The sequence below is a fragment of the Ictalurus punctatus genome, chromosome 1 (assembly GCF_001660625.3).
Source record: "Ictalurus punctatus breed USDA103 chromosome 1, Coco_2.0, whole genome shotgun sequence".
NCBI classification, from domain to species: domain Eukaryota; kingdom Metazoa; phylum Chordata; class Actinopteri; order Siluriformes; family Ictaluridae; genus Ictalurus; species Ictalurus punctatus.
In genome coordinates this window covers 18,591,761-18,615,334 of record NC_030416.2, presented here as the reverse complement: position 1 = coordinate 18,615,334, position 23,574 = coordinate 18,591,761, and the positions used below count along the sequence as shown (strand labels likewise).

Sequence of the window (23,574 nt, the reverse complement as noted above, 5' to 3'; positions counted from 1 at the left end):
AGTCAAGTTCTAGAGTCATCTCAAAAGAATCAAAGCAAAAAGGATGCAGCCGAGTTTAATTTGGAGTGCCTTTAGCCTAGTTTCTGAATACATATGAGATTTTTCAGTTTTTTGGGTTTTTTTGACCATTCTGAAAACATGTTGCTTTGTCATTGAGTTATTGTGCATAGATTCAATTTAATATAATTGTTAAAAAATTAAACTGTGCAAAAACTGAAAGTGTCTGAATATGTTCCAAACCCACTGTACCTTAACCCCCTGACCCCCACCCCCAAACACACATGCACACACACATACATGATAGAAAAAGTTACATATTTTAATACAAGCACATATTCAACAAGCAAATATTCTAAAATGCGTAGCACAAATTCAAACACACTATTCAAGGAACATTTCATCTGGATTGTGTACTAACATAGCTAAATATTGCCAAAAAATCATTGAGCTTGTAAGTACTTTTGTAAAATACAAAAATAAAGAAAATAAAAGCCATTTTCTATGGAGAACAAACAAATTTCCCAACAAAATCACATCTTACTATTATTTTACACAAACACACACACAACGTTGGCCACAGATCACAGGACTGATCTGTACTTGCAGGCAAACATGATCCAGACAGCGCAGGCTGACTCGACATAGGGAAACACACGCACCCGCACTGCCAGACGAACATGATCTCCTCGACAAGACACAACCTCCTCACAGAACGGTGACCTGTTCACACATAGAGAACAGCCATAACATCTGCATATCCCTTATTCTGGCTGTAAATGCCAAATGGTCTGCACATATTTAGCGCTTTTTAACCTTAGTGGTTCTACAAAGTGCTTTACATTCACCCATTCTCACACACACACACACACACACACACACACACACACACACACACACAGTCATCATATGTTAGAAATTGTGGATATGGCTATTGATTGTGGAAAAGCTACTGTGGATATCTGCTTAAATTAGAAGTTGTGTGTGTACCTGAGGCAGGTAGCAAAAGCTCTGCGTGCATTACGGTGTAAAAACTGAATAGGAAAGCCTTTAAATGTGTGTCCATCGGGTACAGCCCTCCGAACAGCATCCTGAAACTCCTCATTTCCACATGATATGCCCATACAGCGCTCCAGCTCATAGGCTGCCAGAGCAGATGACAGCAGATATGACAGGTGATCATCCCACACTGTAGCCAGACCAATATCCTGAAGAAAAAAAAAAGACAGACAAATTGAAGTATTTGTTTTTCTAAGTAACTTGAGCTACCTTCATTTTTAGACATTAACAGTTTAATGTATTAGTTTGTACTACCTTCCTGTGCTCAGTAACCAAGTAGCGTAGCTCAAGCTCTAGCTGGTTGCTGGCATCGCTGGCCTGCACTGAGGGTGGACAGAGAGGAGGAGTAGGAGGGAGAGAGGATATGGAACTGGGGGTACAAACTGAACAAACAGCCTCTTTGCTCATAGCTTTCCAGCGGGACGCATCCGTGAAGTCAAACACACACAACTCCACCGAGTCTGAAGGCTGGCAGTTAGCCAAGAAAGTCTTGTGGTTGAAAACACAACCAATCGTGCGGTATGGGTAGGTGGGTTTGGGCTGAGGAACTAGTGGAGGAGCCTCAGGGTCTACCGGCTGATGTAGATACCTGAGAGGAAAGTAAGTGAACATATGATTCATGCTTTAACTGTAAGGGCATCTACAGTATGACTGAACTATGTAGGGTTTCTACGCAAGATCCTACCTGTGTGCAGTCTGACTCTCCCAGAAAGTGACAGTGCCATCGGTACCACAAGTCATCACCCAGGTGTGGGGGATATTTTTAGCTTTGGTGCCCACACACACATAAGCATCCAGGCCAAAGCCCAGCAGAAGACTACACAGCAGTGTGGCGTGGTCCTCGCAATCACCCTTGTAACAGGGAAACCAAAAACAATCACCTCTTAGAGAGGAATGGATGCTTCCATTAATTAGTGGGGAGGGGGGAAAAAAGATTATTGCACTATCACTGTTCAGTGATCTCTATGTACTGTCCAGTTTATGGAACTGAATACAAATCTGGAACAATTGGTGTGTCACCAAATGGTAACAGATAGAGGTCAACCGACCGATCGATTTTGCAGATTAACCGGCACCAATAACCGATTACAGTAATCGGTAAAAATCCACAACGATAGTTTTTCCCGGTTGCGTCCATTGCGGGTCACTGTAATTATACGGCCTCTAGAGGCGAATTAAAAACTATCACTGACTAATTTTGTTGTGTTATTTGAGGTGTTTTTTATTCATTTTGTATGTCACTATATTTAATTTTTCATTTTTTAATTTGTTATTTGGAGTGTTACGTTTAGGTTCAGTTTGGATGTATATTTTATTTACTTTAATATTTATTAATAGTTAATGTATATATATTAATGTTTATATAATTATTTAATTTTTTTAAAAGTACAGTAAGTTTTCACAGTACAGTCAGTACTGCTTATTGTTGCAATAAAGTTCGGCAGGTACTGCCCACCTTAGTTGTCTATCAATAAAACCCACTATTTATCGATCTCTAGTTACAGTTTATCTCTCTGTGCATGATGAAAGAAAATGAATCTGATTTAGTGTCGGCTTGCATTGTTAACCCATCTGTTAAGTATGAAATAAAACACAACTAGACGTGCTGTTATAAGAAAATGATCAGCACCAGGGTAGTGTGAGCCCTTCACGAGAGCCCTGAACCAAAACATTTTCAAAGCATCAATAACACACAACCATATTCTGCCTTACACAAGCATTATCCCTAGTATATAACATTAAATATATGGGAAAAGCACAAACAAACAAAAGGACATGGTGGACTTAATTCTAATAAACTCATTAAAGCTTTCTACACTGGCTCATAGTCAGGAAAGGCTTCGGTTACCTTGTTCCTACACAGGAATGCCATCATAGTGCACCACTGCTCCTGACGTGTTCCTCCCCCCAGAACAGGCGCCCTCTCCTGAGCCAGCAGACTCACAAAGCGAGCCGCCTGCCGTGGACTTTCCAACAACCGTCCAGCACGCAACACGCGTACGTATGAACACACTGGTCGGTTCACCCCATTCTCATCCTACAAACACACAGACACACCAGAGTCCAGAAAAGAAAAAAAAAAAAAACATAGCATGAACAAAAACCTAGATTGGAATTATTTGTGTGTCCAGTCTAAGTTTCTCACTTGTGCAAAGATCTTAACCAGCTTGGATTGGTGAGAAGGTCGTATTTCTAAGAACTCCCTCCACCACTGCTTAGCATAGACCAGAAACAAACGCTCTTTCTCTGCGGTCTTCTGGCGCTCCAGTGATCGCTGTAAAAAGAGAGATCACAAGCATACAGTGAGGAAACAGACACTGCATTTATTTTTTTCTTTCTGTATAAATTACAAAATGATGTTACAAGCTACTCATTCAGTGAAATTCAGTTATTTAGTTTTAAGCTACTATAACTACGTTATCTGCTACAGATCATCAACTTAATTTTATCAATTGATTTTTTTTGAGGGGTGGACATCAGCCATTTGGTCATCTCCCTGTTTTAATTAACTCAACCTCCAGATAATTACTGGGTTAGTAGTGCTTACTTCTTAGGAGTAGTGAAATTATGCACCACAGTGAAACAGTAAACAGCCAGAGAAATATACCCCTCGCCTGTAAACTAGATTTTTATATTAAGAATAATGCAACTTTTTCTGTAATCATAGAAAGACCAAGAAGGAACTGTTAATCATTTAATTTCAAAACCATAAACAAGTAATTACATATGCCCATCAATCACAACTGAATAAACTAAAAAGGTAGGATAGTATTTCACCTGTGTGCTGATGACTTCAGGGCTCAGCGTTTCACTGAGGGGAGGATACAGTTCCAGCTTGAGGTTAAGAACACCAGCGGGCACTTTACACTCACTGCCTGAGGAAAGAAACTAGGACTGCAACAACTAACTGATAAAATCAATAATAATCAATCATTTAAATAATCTACAACGAATTTTATCATGGATTAGTGTGACGTCACTGTGGATAATCCCCCGTCAGTGGCGTTACTTCACCATGGTGAAAAACACATTTCTATGAATAAAACACATCTGGAAAACAGCGGAGGTCACAGAGTGAGCTGCTGGGGGAAAAGTGCACGATCCAGGTTGTCTAAAACATGAGAATGTTTTATATTAAGCGTTTCAAACAAACTCGTAAGTGTATTAACGTGGCTTGTCGTGTCAGATACTGCGACAGATGCGTGTGCTGTTTATTGTGTCCCAGACATGTTTTCTTCAGTGCAGAAATGACATTTTTGCATTTATATCCTTATCTGTAAATGTTAGAAATTCACACCAGTATTTCCATTTTACATAAAGCCTAGTCCTTACAGCAAGTGAGTTTCCATTAGACTTCACTGAATGAGCGCGAGTCCACGCATGCGCGTCAATCAAACAGTGCAACAGAAAGGAAGCGCAATAACTCTGACTAAAACATTTATTTTGATCAAATATGTTGTTTGATGCTATTTAGCGATATTTAGAAACAAAAGTAATGGTGTTTTTTATGAGAGCAGTAACTGTAATGCGGTTAGAACATGGAATTGTATAGAAATGTAAGAAGTGTCGTACATTTACAGAATAAAGTAACGTTACTGTGTTCAGATGAGTGGATGTGTGTGTTAAATTTAGAATATTCATCCTCCTTCCAGTTAACACTTAGTTTTTGCTTTTGTTTTTCTTTTTTAGCATTTTTAATATAGTGATTTAACTTCTGCTTTAAAGCTTGTGGACAATCCGATTTTTTTGTTTTCAAAATATAATGTTAATATTTTTTTAAAATCCTTTGCACAATGTATAGCAGTCCACATAGATACATTTAATACCTTTTTGATAGCCTTCAACTTGCACAGTGTTTGAAGGACAACATTGGGCAGAATGTGAAATAAAACGTTTTTTGTTATATATTTTTTTTTTAGAAAAAATATAGAAAATTGGCCTTTTAATCCAACTAATCAATTCATTGAAGAAACAATCAACAGATTAATCGATTATCAAAATAATCATTAGTTGCAGCCCTAAAAGGAACACATGCACACACTCGCTGAGAATTATACAGTAATTTAAATGGTCTTTAACATTGTAAAAGCAAACATGATACAGATATTCAATTATTACATTAGCTCTTAAATCTAAAAAAAAATATCAGTAATACTGATGCTACTAATTCCTTTGTTATGTTCAATAAAGAGAATTAGGTGGCACCGTGGCTCCTCACAGCTTCAGGGTCACCGGTTCACCTGTCAGTGTGTGTGCATGGTGCCCCGACATGGACTGGTGTTCCATCCGGAGGGTATACCCAACTCATGGCCAGTGTTGTGGGATTGTCTCCAGAGCCACCACAACTCTGACCAGGATAAAGTAGTTACTGCAGATGAATGAATCAATAAGGAGAAACTCTTACCTACACCAAGCAGCTCCACAGAGACTGATGTCTTTCCACTGGGGGCACTGAGGACAGATCGCCAGTCCAAGAAATAAGAAGAGATGAGCGTCGTGTCTCCTGCGGTGTCTGTCCGTATCAACACCATGTGCACCGGGTCACAAATGGACAACATAGTGGTGGCATCAGCCATTTTACTGGCGTCACCTAGGTCACAGGAACAATGGAGACAGATGCATTTTGTTATCTTTTTATGCTGAGGTTACAGGATACGGTTGTTATTTTTGCTAAGCAGTATTAATCAACACTAATCTTGTGTATACAGCTAGACTAAACAACATATGTGCTGTGATATACCTGGACCATCTCGGTGTACTTCTAAAAGAAAGCCCTCTTGTAAGTCTGGATCACAGGCACAGGGCACAGGTTTGGAGTGAAAGCGTTGGTTGCGGAAGTGAAGGTGGAGTGTGAAGGTAGAACACACCTGACCAGGTAAAGGCTCTGGCTCCTGTAGGTGCTCGAGGAAGGCCTTTCCCCCAAGAACCTGCAGGTACAAGTATCTCCTCGGTGGATTGATATTGGCTAGCAAGAATAAAAACAGAACAAAGCATGGAAACTATTATTTTATTTTTTTACTAAATGATTTCTTTTTTCCTCATTACACATACTACATTATCACACATTTTATACACATTCTTGACTAACCTGTTTTAAGCTGTGTAACATCTTTCACAGTTACGTGAGCTGGAGACTTGTTCAGATCCTCCCCCTCTGTTTGTGAAAGTGCCTAAAGAAAAAATATATATTATTAAAGTGTATTCCAGACTCACTGTAAAATACAATGGTGTTATTGATGCTTTGGTCATTTTCCAGTTTAGGCTTCTACTGATGATAGAGATGATTTTAGCCCCAAATCTTGTGGTTAAAATCTAATACTTTAGATTCTAAGACTCCAAATATAAGACTTGGTCATAGATTGATCTTATCTAACAAAATAACTCTCTACGTACATCAAAAAATCAGTGTCTTTCAAAGGTCATCTCAGTGTATACATTTGAGAACTATTGAAAACATGTGATCTGAATTAAAGAGTTAAAGAATTAAAGTTTCATGGCAGAGCATGACCCACATTACAAGATGTTCTAGATAAGATAGGAAGAGTAACAACACAATAAATACCTTAGAATCAAAAAAATGTCTTGGCTACGGCAATTACAAAATGTGTAGCAAACTGCATCTTTCATGGAACCATTCTTTTAATAACTAGAAAATAGCTTCTAATATTGTCTTGATTTTCCAAAAACTTGATTTGTGACCATGGCTGATGCTGTATTTAAACATCAATTCCTGACTAAATTACATCGAATTTCACCATAACAAGAAAACTTTCACAAACAAACACAAAAAACCAGGACGTTTATCAACGTATGAGGTCAAACTGCTGAGCAGGATCACTACCGAGTCCACTATGTAAAATCAGAGTTTAGTCTTCTTCCTTATTTAACACACTTGATTCAACTTTGGCATTTATCTTTTAAATTTCCTGTTATATCAGACACTTCCGTACTAGAACTGTGTACAGGTCGGCGCTACATTGTTACTTACTGTGCCTGTTGTCCTGTTTTAGTAGTATTGTACAGTTCTGTGTTGTTAGCACGTGCACTTTATGTAGAAATGTGTAGATCTTATTTAGTTTTGTGTCGTCTCAAGTGGTTAGTGTGTTGTTTTACGTAGCACCATGGTCCTAGACGAACGTTTCGTTTCACTGTGTATTATCAGCAGTCCTGCGGAACAACATGTTCTGCACTTTTTTGTGAAGCACATCTCTAATCAGCTTATCCACAGGGTGACAGGGGCCTGGAGCCTACCCCAGGGAACTCAGGGAACAAGGTAGGGGACATCCTGGATGGGGTGCCAACCCATCGTTAGGTACAATCACACACACACATTAACATTCAATTTGCCAATCAGCCTACAACGCATGTCATTGGACTAGGGGAGGAAACCGGAGATCCAGGAGGAAACCCTTGAGGTGCAGGGAGAACTTGCAAACTCTGCACACACAGGGAGGAGGCATGATTCAAACCCCTAATCATAATAATAATAATAATAATAATAATAAGAGGAAGAAGAAGAAGCAGAAGAAAAACTTACTGCATTAGTGAAGCTAAGCTGCTTCATGGCGTCCTCCACGATGCCCCTGCGCTGCAGTTCGGTCAGTAGATCCTCCTGAGAGAGAGGCTGCTCGCCCCGGTCCCCCTCACACCTCACTGCCTCCTCTACCACATCCCTAATCTTCCCCTGGATATCCATCTATGAGAACACACACACACATTTCTTTATATATTTACATATACACACACATATACATTATATATATATATATATATATATATATATATATATATATATATATATATATACACATTATATATATATATATATATATATATATATATATATATATATATATATATATATATATATATACACACACACACATATATACACATATATACATACATACATACATACATATATACACACATATACATATATATATATATATATATATATATATATATACACACACACACACACACACACAGAGAGAGAGAGAGAGAGAGAGAGAGAGAGAGAGAGCTGCTAAACCGATTAAGTTTAAAATAGTACAAAGTAGCTAGCAAAAGTATCACTCATTAAGATAATGTTCATTATTATATATTTTACCTAGCAGACCAGCAACATTACAGCTATAAACACACCTTACTGAGGTGATCCTGAATGATCTGTTTTAGTTCCCAAGCTTTCTCCGGAGGTAGAGACATGTTTCAACCGCTTCCTCGTACACAATCCAAACAAACAGCAAAGCGAAATGCACTGCTCATCTCAGCTCATCTCAGCTCAAATTTACTGTTCAAGATTATTATCGTCGTTCTGAATATGAAACGAATGATTTCTTAGTTACATTATTACTTGCTACTAGCTTAAGAACGTTGCAAAAGCGTAAACGCCTCCATGTAATCACCAACAGTTCAAACCCTGGCGGAAAAGTAAGCGGGACTACGCGCTGTGGATTTCAAAACACTAGACTCTGCGTTGCTAGCTAATTAGTGACACGCCAGTGCGTCCGCCATATTGGAAAGGGCCATAGGCTGTTCGATTCCATAAAGCTTGGAGTCGATTCCGATTCCGATGCCGATGCCAAGTCAGGGGATTCGATGGAGTCACTTCCAAGAGTCGATTCCACGCCATAATTTTCTCGATTCATGATTCTAAAAACCAATGTATTGAACTGGAATAAAGTTGGTTCGACGTTGGACGTTCGATATTCGCGGAAATGTGAAAATTAAGGGACAGTCTCTAAAGTTACATACGACACTGTTATACACGTTTCTAACTTCAGTAGCATTTGAAGGGAATGACTTACAGTCATATAACCAACTGGAAAGTGTCCATCTACGTATCAGGTATGATACACACCTTTTAGATTTTTGATATTTAACAAAATAAACTATTAAATCATATATAAATATCCCCATGTATTTTATTACTGCATGGGCTCATATACAAAATATACCATAATATAAAGCTCAATAGCATTTGAAGGGAATGATGTACAGTCATATACGTATACCTTTAAGATTTTTGATATTTAACCCTACAATGTTTGAACCAAAAAAACCTTCACGAATGCATAAAGGGGGTCAAAATGACCTGTACTGGATTGAATGGTTTTCTTCAAAAAAAGGATGTCCTATTAATGAAATAATTTATATATATCTATATAAATCTAAAAGGTGTGCATCATACCTGACACCTAGATGAACACTGTACAGTTGGTATTGTGACTGTAAGTCATTCCCTTCAAATGCTATTGAGCTTTAAATAATGGCATATTTTGTATATGAGCCCATTCTGTACTGAAACACATGGCAATATTTATGTATGATTTAATAGCTTATTTTGATAAATATCAAAAATCTAAGAGGTGTGCATCATACCTGACACCTAGATGAACACTTTACAGTTGGTTATATGACTTTAAGTCATTTCCTTCAAATGCTATTGAAGTTAGAAGCGTGTTTAACAATGTCTTATGTAACTTTAGAGACGGTCCCTTAATTTCCGCATATCAGCGATATCGAACGTCCAACGTCAAACCAACTTTATTCCAGTATATAAAGAGGGAGAAAATTGGCAAAATAAACCATCCAATATTAATTCATAATTTGCTTGAGCACATGTGATGGCTTTGCACTGCCATGTATTTCAACATTTCTACTCTTATGTGTTTCAAACTGAACACAGGACCAGTTATTTACTAATTGGATTTTTTAAATTGTAGCTAAAATGCCAGTTTAGTTAACTAGCAAAGCAATATAGAGAGTGACCGCTATCTACATCAACTCAGTCAACTTAATGGGGCTAACTAGCTAAATGTTATACGATTCTCCTGGAAAACTTCTTGTCCAAAGCTTTGGAGTCGACTCTCGAGCCCCAATACCCGAGTAATCGACTCCCAGCCGCATATGAAGCCAATCATGTGAAATTTCTTTATTATTATTATTATTATTATTATTATTATTATTATTATTATTATTATTATTAACAAACATACACAGAATTTACTTTCTTACGGATGTCAAAAAGTTCTGCCTTTCCCTGAAAATAAAGTTAATAATACATTTACATTGGAATGAAATGATACTACAAGGTAAAACCTGTCAGTTTTTAAGCAAAGTTTTAGTGTTATTGATACCTTTAAATGTCCTGCATACTTATTAAAGATATCTATAATAGTAGCCACATAGTAGTTAAAGCACAAAGGTTGATCATAACAATATATTGATTATAGTAATAACATATTCATAAAACGATTGTTATGCAATATTAATATATTAGTACAAACCTGCCTATTGTAACTCATGCCTTACAACTCACTTAAAATAAAATACACAATCACACACATATTGTCAGAGCTTTCGCCTGGGAAAGGTGAGTCCCGCTTCTCATTTTTAAGCTCCTCTTGGAAAGTTGCCCTCTACAAGATGGCGGACAGGTTGACGTGTCAACCAAAACGGGTTCCGTTACATCTATGGTGGATACAGCCAGCTCCACATAAGACCCAAACTAAATGAGCGGCCTCTACTGGTGGTCACTAGAAGTGCAGGGATATTCGGCATAGTCATGGCATAAAATATGTACACAGCAAATTCCCCAGTGTTGAATTAACAGCTACAGTGCTTATATATGTCCAACTGGACACAAATGAACACTGAAAGAGTTAAATAAACACTCAAGGTGTTAATTCAACACTGGGGATTTTCCTGTGTAATTGCAACGAGAACATTGGTAACCAATTAAACTAAATAGACAACTAATATTTAAATCAGGAAATTACAACACAGCATAGACCAGTATTATTTTTCATTTATTATCATTTTTGTTTCACTGGAAAATTTCAAAGAACATTAAAAAAAGACAATATCACATGCTAGTGATATTGATGGAGTTTATGATATGTAGACATAGCACAACTTGTGATTCAGCTTATCCTACACAGGGTTGCAGGGGATCCTGGAGCCTATCCCAGGGAACTCTGGGCACAAGGCAGGGGACACCCTGGACAGGGTGACAACGCATCGCAGTGCACAATCGCATACTATCAAAATGCCAATCAGACTACAACACATGTCTTTGGACTGGGGAGGAAACTGGAGTACCCAGACGAAATGCCCAAAGCAGGGGAGAACATGAAAATTACATGCACATTGGATGGAGCAGGATTTGAATCCAAGGCAAACATATTAACCACTAAGCTACCATGTCCCCATGTTACACATTACAAGTATTCTCAATTATTTAAACTAGTCTTAACCATGAAAATATCAAATCTGTAAATGAGTTTGTTCATGATTTCATGAACAGGAGTGTGCTTGTGGCTGTAAAAGGGCCTACCTTTAGAGAAAAATCCAAGCAACTCAGCCAATAAACCTCAGGGGGAATAAATCATGGACCTCCACAAGTCCAGTCCCATCTTAAAGCCAATTTCCAAACAGCTGACGGTACCACAAACATCTATACACACATCCATTAAGATGTCACTGCCATGTCAGTGTCACTGCTGTGTTGGGAAAAAAATCAATACCTAAAGAATATCAGAGTAGATGGGGCTGACAAATAACATAATAGCAGGAGGGCTACAGGCTGTAACTGTATACCTAATGTGTTAATATTATTGCTTCTAGTTTGGTTTAGATTAGTGCAAATGGGTGGGGAAAAAAATATCCTTAGGCCAAAATAAAGACTAATTAAACTGATATCTAGTGTTCTAGGTGTTTATTCATTATCGCAACATATATAATCAAAATGTGTAGGTTTTACACATGTACACCTACTCATTCATGCAATTATCTAATCAGCCAATCATGCAGTAGCAGTGCAATGAATAAAATCGGGCCAGCAGATGGGTTGGATTAAGTATTTCTATAACTGCTGATCTCTTGGGATTTTCACACACAACAGTTTCAAAAGTTTACTTAGAATAGTGCAATAAAGAAAAAAAAAACATCCAGTGAGCTACAGTTATGTGGATGGAAATGTCTTGTTGATCTCAGAGAAAGGCTACAGTAACTCAGATAACCACTCCGTTCAATTGTGGTAAACAGAAAAGCATCTCAGAATGCACAACACATCAAACCTTGAGGCTGATGAGCTACAACAGCAGAAGACCACATCGGGTTCAATTTCTGTCAACCAAGAACAGAACGCTGAGGCTGCAGTGAGTACAGAATCACCAGAACTCAATAGTCTGGAAAAACGTAGCCTGGTCTGATGAATCTCAATTTCTGCTGAGGCACACAGATGGTAGAGTCAGAATTTGGTGCCAACAGCATGAATCCATGGATTTAACCTGGCTTGTGTCAACATACCAGGCTGGTGGAGGTGGGGTAATGGTGTGGGGAATGTTTTCTTGACACAGTGCAGATTAATACCAATAAATCATCACTGGAATTCCACATGTGCATCCCTTCCTGGCCACAATTTACCATCTTCTAATGGATAATTCCAGGATGATAATGCACCATGTCACAAAGCAAAGGTTGTCTCAAACTGGTTTAATGAACATGACAAGGAGTTCAGTGTTCTTCAGTGGCCTTCACAGTCACTGGATCTGAATCCAATACAACACATTTGAGATGTGGTAGAACGGGATATGTGTAACATGAAAGTACACCTGAAAAATCTGCAGGGATTGCCTGATGCAATCATGTCAACATGGACCAGAATCTCAAAGGAATGTTTCTAACATTTTGTGGAATCCATGCCACGAAGAATTGAGGCTGTTTGAGAGAAAAGTATTAGCCCTACCCAGTATTAGTATTATGTTCCTAATTAAGTGTTCAGCAAGTGGATATTAATAATGGAAAAAAATTAAATGTCTGCATTTGTCTTAGGTGAGTGTGATATAAATACCCATGGATGCCCTACTAATACTTGCATGCCTGCAGTTTTTCTATAAATGGCTTTGATCTGTTGTGTATACTCAGCACCCCATTCAAATAACAGACATTTTCTTTCTTCAGCAAAAAGTCTTTAATATATACACATCACTATTCAAAATGGGACATGAGCCACCTCTTAAATTTGGTGGAATGTTTTATATTCCATTTATTAATAAGACCTCCTGAGATGTGAGAACAAGGAGAAAAAAAAAAGACAAAGTGACAGGAATATCTTACACTGGTGAGTGACACCCAAATACATCCAAAGTTCATAGAGTGATTTTCTCAAATAAATTTCAGCAAAACAATGTCCTTCTTGGGCCAACAAATTTTGTAGTAGTGCTGACAGACCAAGCTTCTAAACACTGAAATCATCAAGAGCCAAGCTAGAGGGCTTGTATGCAATATAAAGCGATCTGTATAAATATTTTATTCAAGAAATCAGGCAGAATGTCCTAGTGAGCACCTTTGTTTGCACAAAAAAAAGCCTTTTGCTATCAAAGAGCTCGCTGTCCTGGATCTCACAGTGAACCAAAATGTCTGAGTGTAAAAAGTCTATATGATTATAGCGGCATCACGGTGAGAGAAATGCCCAGCACAGGAACAGACCCATTGCTAGAGCTGCTCCAGCTCCTACATTCAAGAGAACAGGCCTCCAGTACAGCCAAGTCTCTCTCTTCTTCTCCACATCATTCAGCTTCTGCTTCATCTGTTGGATCTTTTGTGCTGTGCTGGCTATCCGCTCCTCACGATGTCGCTTACGCAAGCTACCCAGGGGGAGAAAAGAGTGCTGCTTTAATCTAATATAACATCAAAGCAAATAACATTAGTGGATTTCCAGGTATGAGGTAAAGGGGTTGATTCCTGTAAGGCCAAGAATGATGTATTCCAGCAATCTTTTCTAATTAAAATGATAGACGGTTTTATAGCAAACTGGCAGAACAGGTTTTAAGATCTGCATTATCATCAAAACAAAATACTCCTAATACATTTTTACATCCATACTAAACCAGCAGATTAGTACAATTCTTTTCATTTAAGATTTTTCCCCATCTTGATTTAAAAAAAAAAAACACACAGGCACTAAAATAAGATGAGAGAGAAAAATATTATCCAAATGTGTGTGCAATACATAGAACCCGAAATCCAGAGTTCAGGGAAGAACTCATGACCAGCGGAACATACCTCTCTGGTTTTAAATCTGCTTGCTGCTCTTCCTTTACTGACACTGTTGGATCCTTTTCACTTCCTAGCTTTGAGATCTGTCCAATCATTTCATCTGGCTGTCTTGCAGTGTCCTGCAGAGCTGGACCCAGGTCAGTCTGTGGCTCCTTGTCCTCTTTAGACATGTTTTGCCATTGTTGCTGCAGTATAGAAGAAAACAATGAGCAACACTGCATTTTGTGGACGTAGTGGTTAATTTATATCAACATTAACTACCCCCCCCCCCCCCAATCAAGTGTATTTATCATCATCATCATCATCATCATCTGAACAACAGAAAATGTCAAGACAAGAATTCAATATTGTAAACAAAGTTTACATTGTTGCATTGCTGACGATATGCACTTGAATACCTTCAGAATGGAGTCCCCCAAGATGCACTTGGCTCCCTCCATTATGGCCATGTAAGAGAAACGAAGCTGGTTTGGGGTTTGGATGAGGCCCATGCGATACTCCCTCATGTCCAATAGGACTTTCTGTACATCTACAGATGAAGCATCCTTCCTCTTATCCATCTAAAGAATAAAATTAATTAATATAATATAATATAATATAATTAATTAATTAATTAATTAGACATCCAACTTTAAATGCAAGGCTGCTTGTCTGGGACTAAAGGTACGTTCACACATACGTAGATGTGTCACAGTGGCAAAGAGCACACACTGATTCTCCTTCATCTCGTTGTATATTATGCATATATACACTGGTGAATTTTATAAACAAACGCTCTCCCTCCAGAATGTTTAATTTTGTTTGTTTTCAAAAGTGCAATGCTAGTTGCACCACCCACTGCTAAATGTTACTATGGCAACCAGTAGTGGGACACCTACTGGCAACTTGCAGTGATAAAATTACTCTATGTGTGAACATACCTTAAGAAAGCCCCCCGGTAGGACATTTTCAGGGCAAAAACATAAAAGTACGTCCTGAAATCAAGTGTAATCTTTTCAAACAAGCAAATTTACAACACGCAATTAAAAAAATTGGAACCTTTTTATTAAATTAAATTATACAAGTCATCATTGTAGCGCAAGTTAAGAAGGAAAGGATTAAAAGGCAGACTCTTACCAGGACCAAGCAGGTGTCAACCAAAGAGAATGTCCCTGAACGGCCAATCCCAGCACTGCAGTGGACCACAGCCGGCCCATTCTCAGGCTCCAATGAGCCAGATTCTCGAACCTTGAACAAAAAGTCGAGGAAAGATGCAGGGGACTCAGGCACGCCAAAGTCAGGCCAAGTGGTGAAATGAAAGTGGTAGAGGTCTCTTCTCTCTCCTGTCTAAACAAGTGTAACAAGACATACACAGTGAAATTTTAACATCAGTAATGTAGAGCATTGCACACAAATCAGTAGGATATGGTTTTCTGTGGTTATCAAATATTTTGGGGGGGGAAATCATCAGGGAAACCATGCTGGTGGACAAAATGACCTAGTAAAGAAACAGTGGATGTATGACCCAGTGCTCATGGGTGAATGACATAAAATGTGAAGAACATAATGTTTACCTAGAAAAAACAAGACAAATGAGTGTTCAATGGTGCAGTAAATCTAAATTACAGAGATCAATGAAAGAGCATCTTACTTTGATGTTTTGAAGCCCGAGCAGTCTTGTTGTGTAATGAGTTTCAATGTCTTCAGTCACTACAGTCACCACAAACCCCGTATCACTGAAATACATTTGTTTCTCTTCTTCTGAGGGCCAGTACTGAGCACATTTCTCCTGTCAGAAACAGCAGAAAGAGGAAGGGTTTGGCTTGTGCTAATACTGGTCATGTAAAGACACTCATGGATAAGAAAGGAACATCATCCATGAGCAGAAAATAACCATAAATAGGATTTACTTACTGAGCCTTTTTCTATGACTCTATTGAGCATGATGACAGCTTTGGACCGCTGCTCCCAGATCATTAACCAAAAGTGACCACGAGTATTAGTCAAGGGTCCCTGCATATCACAAAAAAACTATTAACATACCACTAACTTCAACAGATGAAAAACTATATGCTATGAAAGGAAATAATGTAAGGAATTAAATGTGTAGGACATATAACCCCAATTCCGAAAAGGTTGGGACAGTATGGAAAAATGCAACAAAAAAAAACAAAAAAAAATTCAATACACCTTAGACTATAATGAAAACACATTTTTTTTTATGTTTTACTTTGTGAATTTAATTTATTTTTGTAAATATACACTCATCTGACTCAAATCTGATGACTGCATCACATTCCAAAACATGTGTAACATCACCTTTTCTTTTAACACTTATTTAGTGTTTGGGCACTAAGTGAAGACACCAGTTGGTTAAGTTTAGCAAGCAGAATTTCACCCATTCATCCATTATGCATTTCTTCAGCTGTGCAACTGTACAGTGCCACTGTTGCCTTATATTGCACTTCATAACACGCCACAAATTCTCCATCGGAGACAGGTCAGGACTGCAGGCAGGCCATGCTAACACCCCCACTCTATGTTTACGCAACCATGTACTTGTAATCCGGACAGAAAGTGGTTTGGCGTTGTCCTGCTCTAGATGGCAGAATATGTTTCTCCAAAATGTGTACATATCTTTCTGCATTAATGATGTCCTCAAAGATGTGTTGACTGAGAAAGGTTTACCAAAGTATTCCCGAGCTCATGTCAGGATATTCAGACTCATGACAGTTTTTAAGACAGTGACGTCTCAGGGATCGGAGATCACGCACATTCAGAAGTGGTTTTCGGTTTTGCCCTTTACGCACCGAGATTTGACCGGATTCCTTGAATCTTTTAATTATATTGTGCACTGTAGAAGGTGAAATGCCCAAAATTCTACTGATTTGTCTTTGGGGAATGTTGTTCTCAAAGTGTTGGATTATTCGCCGACACATCTGTTGGCAGATTGGCGAGCCTCGACCCATCCGTACTCATGAAGGACTAGGGCTTTTTTTTTTTCTGGAGGCTCCTTATATACGATGATGAGATGACTGTCTCACCTGTTTCACATCACCTTCTTATTTCAACTAGTCACATCCCTATTAGTCCTAAATTGCCCCGTCCCAACTTTTTTGGAACATGTATGAATCAGTTTCAAAATAAACATTTATCTTCAAAAAACAATGCAGTTGATTAGGTAAAACATCAAATACCTTGTCTTTATACGTCTTGTGTTTAAATACAAGTCAAAATATATTTACAAAATCACTCCTCTTTGTTTTTATTAGCATTTTCCACACTGTCCCAACTTTTTCAGAATTGGGGTTGTAGCTTGCAAGAGAATTTAAGCATGGAGAGACTCAGGCTAGCTGATCTAGGTTTAAATTTTTAGATTACTTTTTTTTTTTTTAAATAATAAAAAATTTAGATTCTCTAAATTGCCCTTAGGTGTAAGGAATGTTCCTGGTGCCCTGGACTACTAATAAGCAGGCTGAGAGTCCAAATCTCAGCACCACAGAATTCTTCGTGATAAAGTATAGAGTAAAACCTAATTATTTGGTATCTTATAAAATGCCATTTCCACAGCAGGGGGGAAATCAATTCAGATACTGTAACAATCCTTTATTACATCTGAAAATATTGAGATATATTGTGACTTTTGTTAATAGATTTTGCTATTCAATATTTGGATTTCCCCCATTCATCTTTAAAAGTGAATATACAATTACATCTAAACAAACTGAAACACATTAATGAAATTACTTCACTTAGGAAAAGTTCAGGAGAAGTTCAATCTGAGGCCTTTATCATTTTAAACTACACCCCCATCTTGGGGGAAACACATGCATAAGTGCCTCTATAACCTCAAGCTTCTTTCAAGAACATCTTCCATGGGAACACCCAATATTTAGGGTACATTAGTTCAAAACTACTGGACACATTATGTGTTCTCATACCTGGGTCAGTATGTAGTTTCTCTGAGCTTCCTCCATGGTTATCAAGCTTGCGTTTATGTAGTCATTTTCTAAATTTTCTAATCTCACCCGACTGTGATCATCTAAAAAGGACACAAGAAAGGATGTTGCTAAAGAAATGTAAACTAAAAAAAAAATAATAATAATGTCTTGTACACAGTTGTCCACTTTATTCAGAATAACTGTGCCCCTGCTCTTTCATGCAATTATCCAATCAGCCAATCATGTGGCAGCAATGCAACGCATAATCATGCAGATACGCGTCAAGAGCGTCAGGTACTGTTCACATCAAACATCAGAACAGAGGGGACAAAAATGGGGTGTCAGTGAGTGACTGTGGCATTGAGCTGACAGGAAGTCTACAGTAACTAAAATAACCACTATTTAACGAAAAAAGTCCAGGCAACATTTTTTCAACATTAGACTGTCCAGTCTTGCTGAGCCAGTGCCCACTAGTCTCAGATGCCTGTTTTTGGCTGACAGGAGTGGAACCTGACATGATCTGCTGCTGTAGAACATCTGCCTCAAGATTCGACATATTGTGCCTTCTGAGATGCTCTTCTGCTGACATGGCTGTAGAGAGTGATTATCCGCGTTGCTGTACACTTCCTGTCAGCTTGAACAACTCTGGCCATTCTTGTCTGACCTCTCTCATTAACAAGGCATTTCCACCCACAGAACAGCCTCTTACACTGGATGTTTTTTTTTGTTTTTCGCACCATTCCATGTTAACTGTGTTGTGCATGAAAATCCCCACCAACAATTATGCTGTGGTCAAAGTCACCGAGATCATTTTTTTGCCCATTCTAATGTGTGATGTGTAACTGAAGCTCTTGACCTGTATATGCATGCATATGTTTTGCTGCCACATAATTGGCTAATTGGATAATTACATGAATAAGCAGGTGTAGAGCTATTACTGAAAAAAAAAAAAAACTGATCAGTGAAGGTATACTGTATGTATGATGACTGGTGCATGCTTGTCTCATGAAAAGCACATACATGTTCTATCTGCCACATTTATGAAAGGATAAGTGTGCGCCATTTCCATACCAAGTCACTTACATGGGCTGACGTCTCTGTATCTGTTCCTGTTCTGATTTTCTGGGAATTTTGCCACTTTGTAGGGACATTCTTGAGACTGGTTACGGATTTCCTGAAGACAAAATATATCACCTAATTATTAGAGTCTGCAGTCTAGCTTGCAAATATGAGCAAAGTGAATAATTTCAAAAAGTGGAACCATGCTGATGATTGGTAACGTTGTGGTTATGTAGTGTTAACCGAAATAAAAGGGCAAAGGAACATATTTGCAAGTTGATGTACTGATAACAGAGTGTTCAATCATAAAGGATGTGCAAGATGGGGAAACTCATAGATATAGTTAGTTATTCATGCCTTAAAACCGTCATTAGGTTAATATGGACTTAGACGCAAGTCTAAAGAAGGATCAGAGCTTTATTGGCTCAGTTTAAGAACAGTTCTTGGAAAACCCTGGTCAGTTCTGAGAAAAACAGCTATCTATAAGCGTTTCACAGGAAGCGCCTAGTCCTGTTATTGCAGCACTGCCTGCTCAAGTAATGCAGTAAGCTCTTCAAGTTTAAATCCTAGTCACCATTCACCTTCTCTTGTTTCTTATTGACATGTCCCATTATTTCTCACATCCCAATAACCGTTTGGAGGTAATATCGCAACGACAGTGAACAAGAAAACCACGGAAGAGTATGTATATCTATGGAGAACATAATTACATCATGATCACAGTTTAATAAAGTCATCTAACCTAGAGATCCCCAATTCTATGTATATCTTCAGTGTTTGTAGGTTTCACGCATGCGCATATCTAGCTAAATCTAAACACAGGCTAAGAGCTAGCTCGGCATGGATATTTCTGACCAGTTATATAGGGGAGTCAAACTTAACATGACAAATAAATCCCACACCTTCAAATTTCAATCAACTTACATTATACAGATTTTGCCAGTGTCCATGTGACTCTACGTCCTCAAACTCATCCTGGTCCATTTTTACTCCGTTTCAATCATTTAAAAGGTGCTAGGTCAAATTCCACGCAAGACCCAACAACTCTTCAGTGATCCGTGCTCAGAGGTAGTGATGAGAGCAGTCGAGCAGGAGGGAGCATGCATGTTTCCGTTAACTCGTGCTCAGAGGATTAAAAAAAAAAAAGGTGCCGTTTTGTACTTCCGTAGCTAGGCTAGAGCTCGAATGACGTCACGGAAAGCTCCGCCCACTTTCCCTCACGTCGATTGGCTGACGGTTTCAGCCAGACAGCGTACTACCCCAGCGAGGGATGTCCAATCTTATCCGGAAACGGCCGGTGTGGGTGCAGGTTTTCACTCCAACCAAGCAGAAGCCACACCTGAGTCTATTGAAAGTCAAGCTCAACTGATTAAACAGGTGGAATCAGGTGTGCCTCCTGCTTGGTTGAAATGAAAACCTGCACCCACACCCGCCCCGTCCGGATAAGATTGGACACCCCAGCACAGTTCTCCTATGTAGTAAATACTGAGCTATTTGGGATTCAGCCACAGACAGGAAATGTTCAGAAGGTCGTGCACGTTTCGAGCTCACAAATGGGAGTCACATACTGAAAACTCACCGAGAAGGCTCAAATATAACCTACACACTTTGCCCTAAAATGATAGTGACCTGTCATTAGCACATAATATGAAATATATGAACCATGATTAGATGTAAATTTCGTCATGTAAATTAATCTAACGACACATCGTTTGGGATAAAAAAAACTTCAGCTGTGTTATTGATTCTATTAATGATTTCAATCAAAATATTCCCCTAATCTAAATGTTTAGCAAAATGGTGGCAGTGTAAACGTTTTGTGTTATAATGCCTCTTGGTTTTAGAGTACATGTGTATAATACATAGTATAATAGTTTCAGATTAACGCTGATTAAGTTTGTGCATGTGGTCCTTTACGGCACTCTCACAGCTGCTCCTGATGAATAGTTAATCAATAAGGTGAATTGGTTAACCATTGGGTTCAATATACCATGATGGCAGCCAATCCTTATAGCCGTTATTTGGCAGTCCTTTTAAAGCCCAAGAGAAGTTTTTTGTGTGTACCGAGCACTTGTTTGTGTGCTGTCTTTGTGAGTGCTTGTGGTTGAGTATTCTCTGGCTTAACCATGTCTGGAGTTGTTTTGGGTCTCTGTGTGGTGGTGTTGTTGATTAGTGTCTCTTGCTCAGGTAAGTTACATAAGTGATGCATTTTGGCATTTATTTATTTATTCATTCATTCATTCATTTATTTACTTAATTTTTTATGAGAACTGCTTCAGGGGAATGTGTTTGAACTAAAGATGAACATGCTTCTTACCTGGGCCATACTGTTCTGGATGTGTGGCTGTCTTCAGGGTTCAGGCAGTTTACCGGGTTTAATGGAATGTTTATGGTGTATGTGTTGGCCTGTCTGAAAATAAATGCATGAAGTCTGTTAAATGAACTTGTTGCTTTGTCTGAAAGTATCCTATCCTAGTGTGTTCCCAGGATAGACTCCAGATGCCATGTAACCCTAACCAAGATAGTGGCTACTGAAGCATGACGAATATATTTCAAATGTAGTGATTGCAAGTCCTCATGCCTAAGCCTGACTGTGCTTGACTTTTCAGGACAAACACTTGACTGTTTTCAATGTGAACTTGGATTCTGGGACATGTGCCACACTACCAAAACAAATTGTAGTGCTGGGGAGCAGTGTTTTGTTGGCATTGGTGTGGCAGGTATGTGTTTGTGATTATGATTTTTTTTTTATATATATATTATATAAAAAAAAGCTGAGTCTCTAGTTTATTTTAGTAACAAGATGTGCAACACTGATCACAAGATGTGATCTTCACTGATCAAGGTGTCTTGTCTTTTAGCATCTGTCCTGAAAATCAAGATGATGGGCTGCCTTGCTAATGACCACTGCAACAAGACTACTATCGTGACTTTTCCTGCAAATAAAACTCTCTACAAAATGACACGGACTTGCTGTGGTGAAAACTACTGTAATGGAGGCCCTGAAGTCCTAATGGCATCACTTACTCTGATGGCACTAGTTATTGCTCAGATAATGGGTATAAACTTATAATTCATGCTGTTAAATTGTTTAATTTTTGCTTGAGATTTACAGGGTGGGTCTGCTTACTGGGGAGGTTTAAGAAGCACCGAGCACTCTGGGGAATTCATGAAATCTTATTGAAACTTAACAACTTGAAATGGAGTGTAAATCTGTTTTATGAAAGATTTTGATCTGTATTTTGGCTATAAAATAAAATGTATGTGTCCATATGTTGTGGGGTGTTTTTGGTTTAAAAAAAAAAAGTTAAATGGAGAGGTCCATGGTGGTTGGTCATAAAAGCTGTCCTGCATGAACACCATTTTGGAAAATGTACTCATGGGCTTCTAGTCATTACTGGAAGTCATGAAGTTGGCAGGGTTTAACTATGTAGTTCTGTTAAATACTGTAAATGAGAATTCTGCTTAGGACTGAAGTTGCCCTGTAGTTGAACATAACTTCCTGGCACATGTGGGAACAAAACATATTGAGGTTTTTCATAATAAGGTGCTAGGATGTCAAGGCCAATGGGTGGTGCAGTTAATAAAATGACTCTTGGTAAGGTATAGACTGCCTAAGGCACACTTATAACTAAACAGTAAAATATTGTGACAACTGGGCATGCTTCTTAAAAGCAGATCAGCTTTTTTCTTTGTTTATTTTCAACATCAAATAGCACCTCTGCAATGAAGTTAATCAAGCTCCTTGGTGAAGCTGGTGTAGTGGTGTGTGTGTGTGTGTGTGTGTCCCTTTGCACATTTAAATACAAATCTCCAGGGGGGGGGAAGCCTACTGATGATTGTGTTGAGGCTGTCTTTATGGTTTTTGGTGGAGTTTGTATTGCTGTGGCATGATATTTGCACTGCTGACGTCTTATGTTGAAATTCTTATGGTGACTCTAAAGAGTCACTAGTGTGGCCTTTTCAGAGGTTCAATTTTGTTTGTCTAGCACTTTTAACAACGGACATTGTCACAAAGCAGCTTAACCAAAATATAAATTTTAAATTCATAAATTTATCCCTAATGAGCAAGCAAGTGGAAAAAAGTTCCTGAGATGACATGAAACCTTGAGATCCTCGTTTATTTACACACATTTGTATGTGTGTATGTGTATATATATATATATATATATATATATATATATATATATATATAACCACTTTCTCCATATAACTGAAACTCAGAAACCCTGCCTTGTGCACATTCTCCAAATGATAAAGTGGAGAACATGGATAGACTAAAAGGGATTGTAAGCCTGCGCCATATTGACTGCGCGGTCTTAACGACAGGCGGGTTTGGGATCTTCACGTCGCTAACGTTTCAAACAAGTCAACGCTTCACGCGATTGGTTCGTTATTTTCACGAGTGAAACGTGGCGCTCCAATGCAATTTCAGATTTCTCGTGAAGGCCCGCCCAGAAAAAGAAAT

At 38.5% G+C, this 23,574-nt stretch overlaps 3 protein-coding genes across 5 annotated transcripts; 1 reads left to right on the top strand and 2 right to left on the bottom strand.

The window, feature by feature from the left end:
* Nucleotides 1–298: 298 nt before the first annotated feature.
* On the bottom strand, nt 299–10,462 carry cep76 (centrosomal protein 76). 3 transcript variants are annotated; one of them, XM_017481384.3, is made up of 12 exons: nt 10,353–10,462; nt 7,595–7,753; nt 6,146–6,227; nt 5,798–6,022; nt 5,462–5,647; nt 3,835–3,932; nt 3,203–3,331; nt 2,906–3,094; nt 1,742–1,908; nt 1,312–1,645; nt 988–1,205; nt 299–720 (listed from the first exon to the last, which is right to left on the bottom strand). In XM_017481384.3, the coding sequence occupies exons 1-12, from the start codon at nt 10,368–10,370 to the stop codon at nt 582–584; spliced, it is 1,944 nt and encodes a 647-aa protein (XP_017336873.1). In that variant the 5' UTR covers nt 10,371–10,462; the 3' UTR covers nt 299–581. The 3 variants fall into 3 exon arrangements, with proteins under 3 accessions (XP_017336873.1, XP_047012838.1, XP_017336863.1); XM_047156882.2 differs by lacking the exon at nt 10,353–10,462 and adding an exon at nt 8,171–8,557; XM_017481374.2 differs by lacking the exon at nt 10,353–10,462 and adding an exon at nt 8,206–8,557.
* A 2,553-nt stretch (nt 10,463–13,015) lies between these two features.
* ptpn2a (protein tyrosine phosphatase non-receptor type 2a) lies at nt 13,016–20,221 on the bottom strand. The gene is made up of 9 exons (XM_017481836.3): nt 20,031–20,221; nt 19,131–19,221; nt 18,048–18,148; nt 16,021–16,119; nt 15,758–15,895; nt 15,244–15,453; nt 14,526–14,687; nt 14,134–14,312; nt 13,016–13,715 (listed from the first exon to the last, which is right to left on the bottom strand). Exons 1-9 carry the CDS (start codon nt 20,088–20,090, stop codon nt 13,523–13,525), a joined length of 1,233 nt encoding a protein of 410 aa, XP_017337325.1. The 5' UTR covers nt 20,091–20,221; the 3' UTR covers nt 13,016–13,522.
* Nucleotides 20,222–21,117: 896 nt separating this feature from the next.
* Nucleotides 21,118–22,379, top strand: LOC108263138 (sperm acrosome membrane-associated protein 4). Its single transcript, XM_017463634.2, has 3 exons — nt 21,118–21,293; nt 21,716–21,826; nt 21,968–22,379. Exons 1-3 carry the CDS (start codon nt 21,233–21,235, stop codon nt 22,177–22,179), a joined length of 384 nt encoding a protein of 127 aa, XP_017319123.1. The 5' UTR covers nt 21,118–21,232; the 3' UTR covers nt 22,180–22,379.
* The last annotated feature ends 1,195 nt before the right edge of the window (nt 22,380–23,574 follow it).

Excerpts from the sequence above, each read along its gene's own strand:
- cep76 (XM_017481374.2), bottom strand. The coding sequence starts at position 8,268 with ATGTCTCTACCTCCGGAGAAAGCTTGGGAACTAAAACAGATCATTCAG. Across the intron at positions 5,648-5,797 it reads AGTACACCGAGATGGTCCAG|GTGACGCCAGTAAAATGGCT; the intron begins GTATATCACAGC and ends CCTGTGACCTAG. Across the intron at positions 721-987 it reads GCTTTTGCTACCTGCCTCAG|GTCACCGTTCTGTGAGGAGG; the intron begins GTACACACACAA and ends ATGTGTGAACAG.
- ptpn2a (XM_017481836.3), bottom strand. The coding sequence starts at position 20,090 with ATGGACCAGGATGAGTTTGAGGACGTAGAGTCACATGGACACTGGCAA. Across the intron at positions 15,896-16,020 it reads GAGTCATAGAAAAAGGCTCA|GAGAAATGTGCTCAGTACTG; the intron begins GTAAGTAAATCC and ends TGTTTCTGACAG. Across the intron at positions 15,454-15,757 it reads TCGGGCTTCAAAACATCAAA|ACAGGAGAGAGAAGAGACCT; the intron begins GTAAGATGCTCT and ends ACACTTGTTTAG.
- LOC108263138 (XM_017463634.2), top strand. The coding sequence starts at position 21,233 with ATGTCTGGAGTTGTTTTGGGTCTCTGTGTGGTGGTGTTGTTGATTAGT. Across the intron at positions 21,294-21,715 it reads GATTAGTGTCTCTTGCTCAG|GACAAACACTTGACTGTTTT; the intron begins GTAAGTTACATA and ends TTGACTTTTCAG. Across the intron at positions 21,827-21,967 it reads TGTTGGCATTGGTGTGGCAG|CATCTGTCCTGAAAATCAAG; the intron begins GTATGTGTTTGT and ends CTTGTCTTTTAG.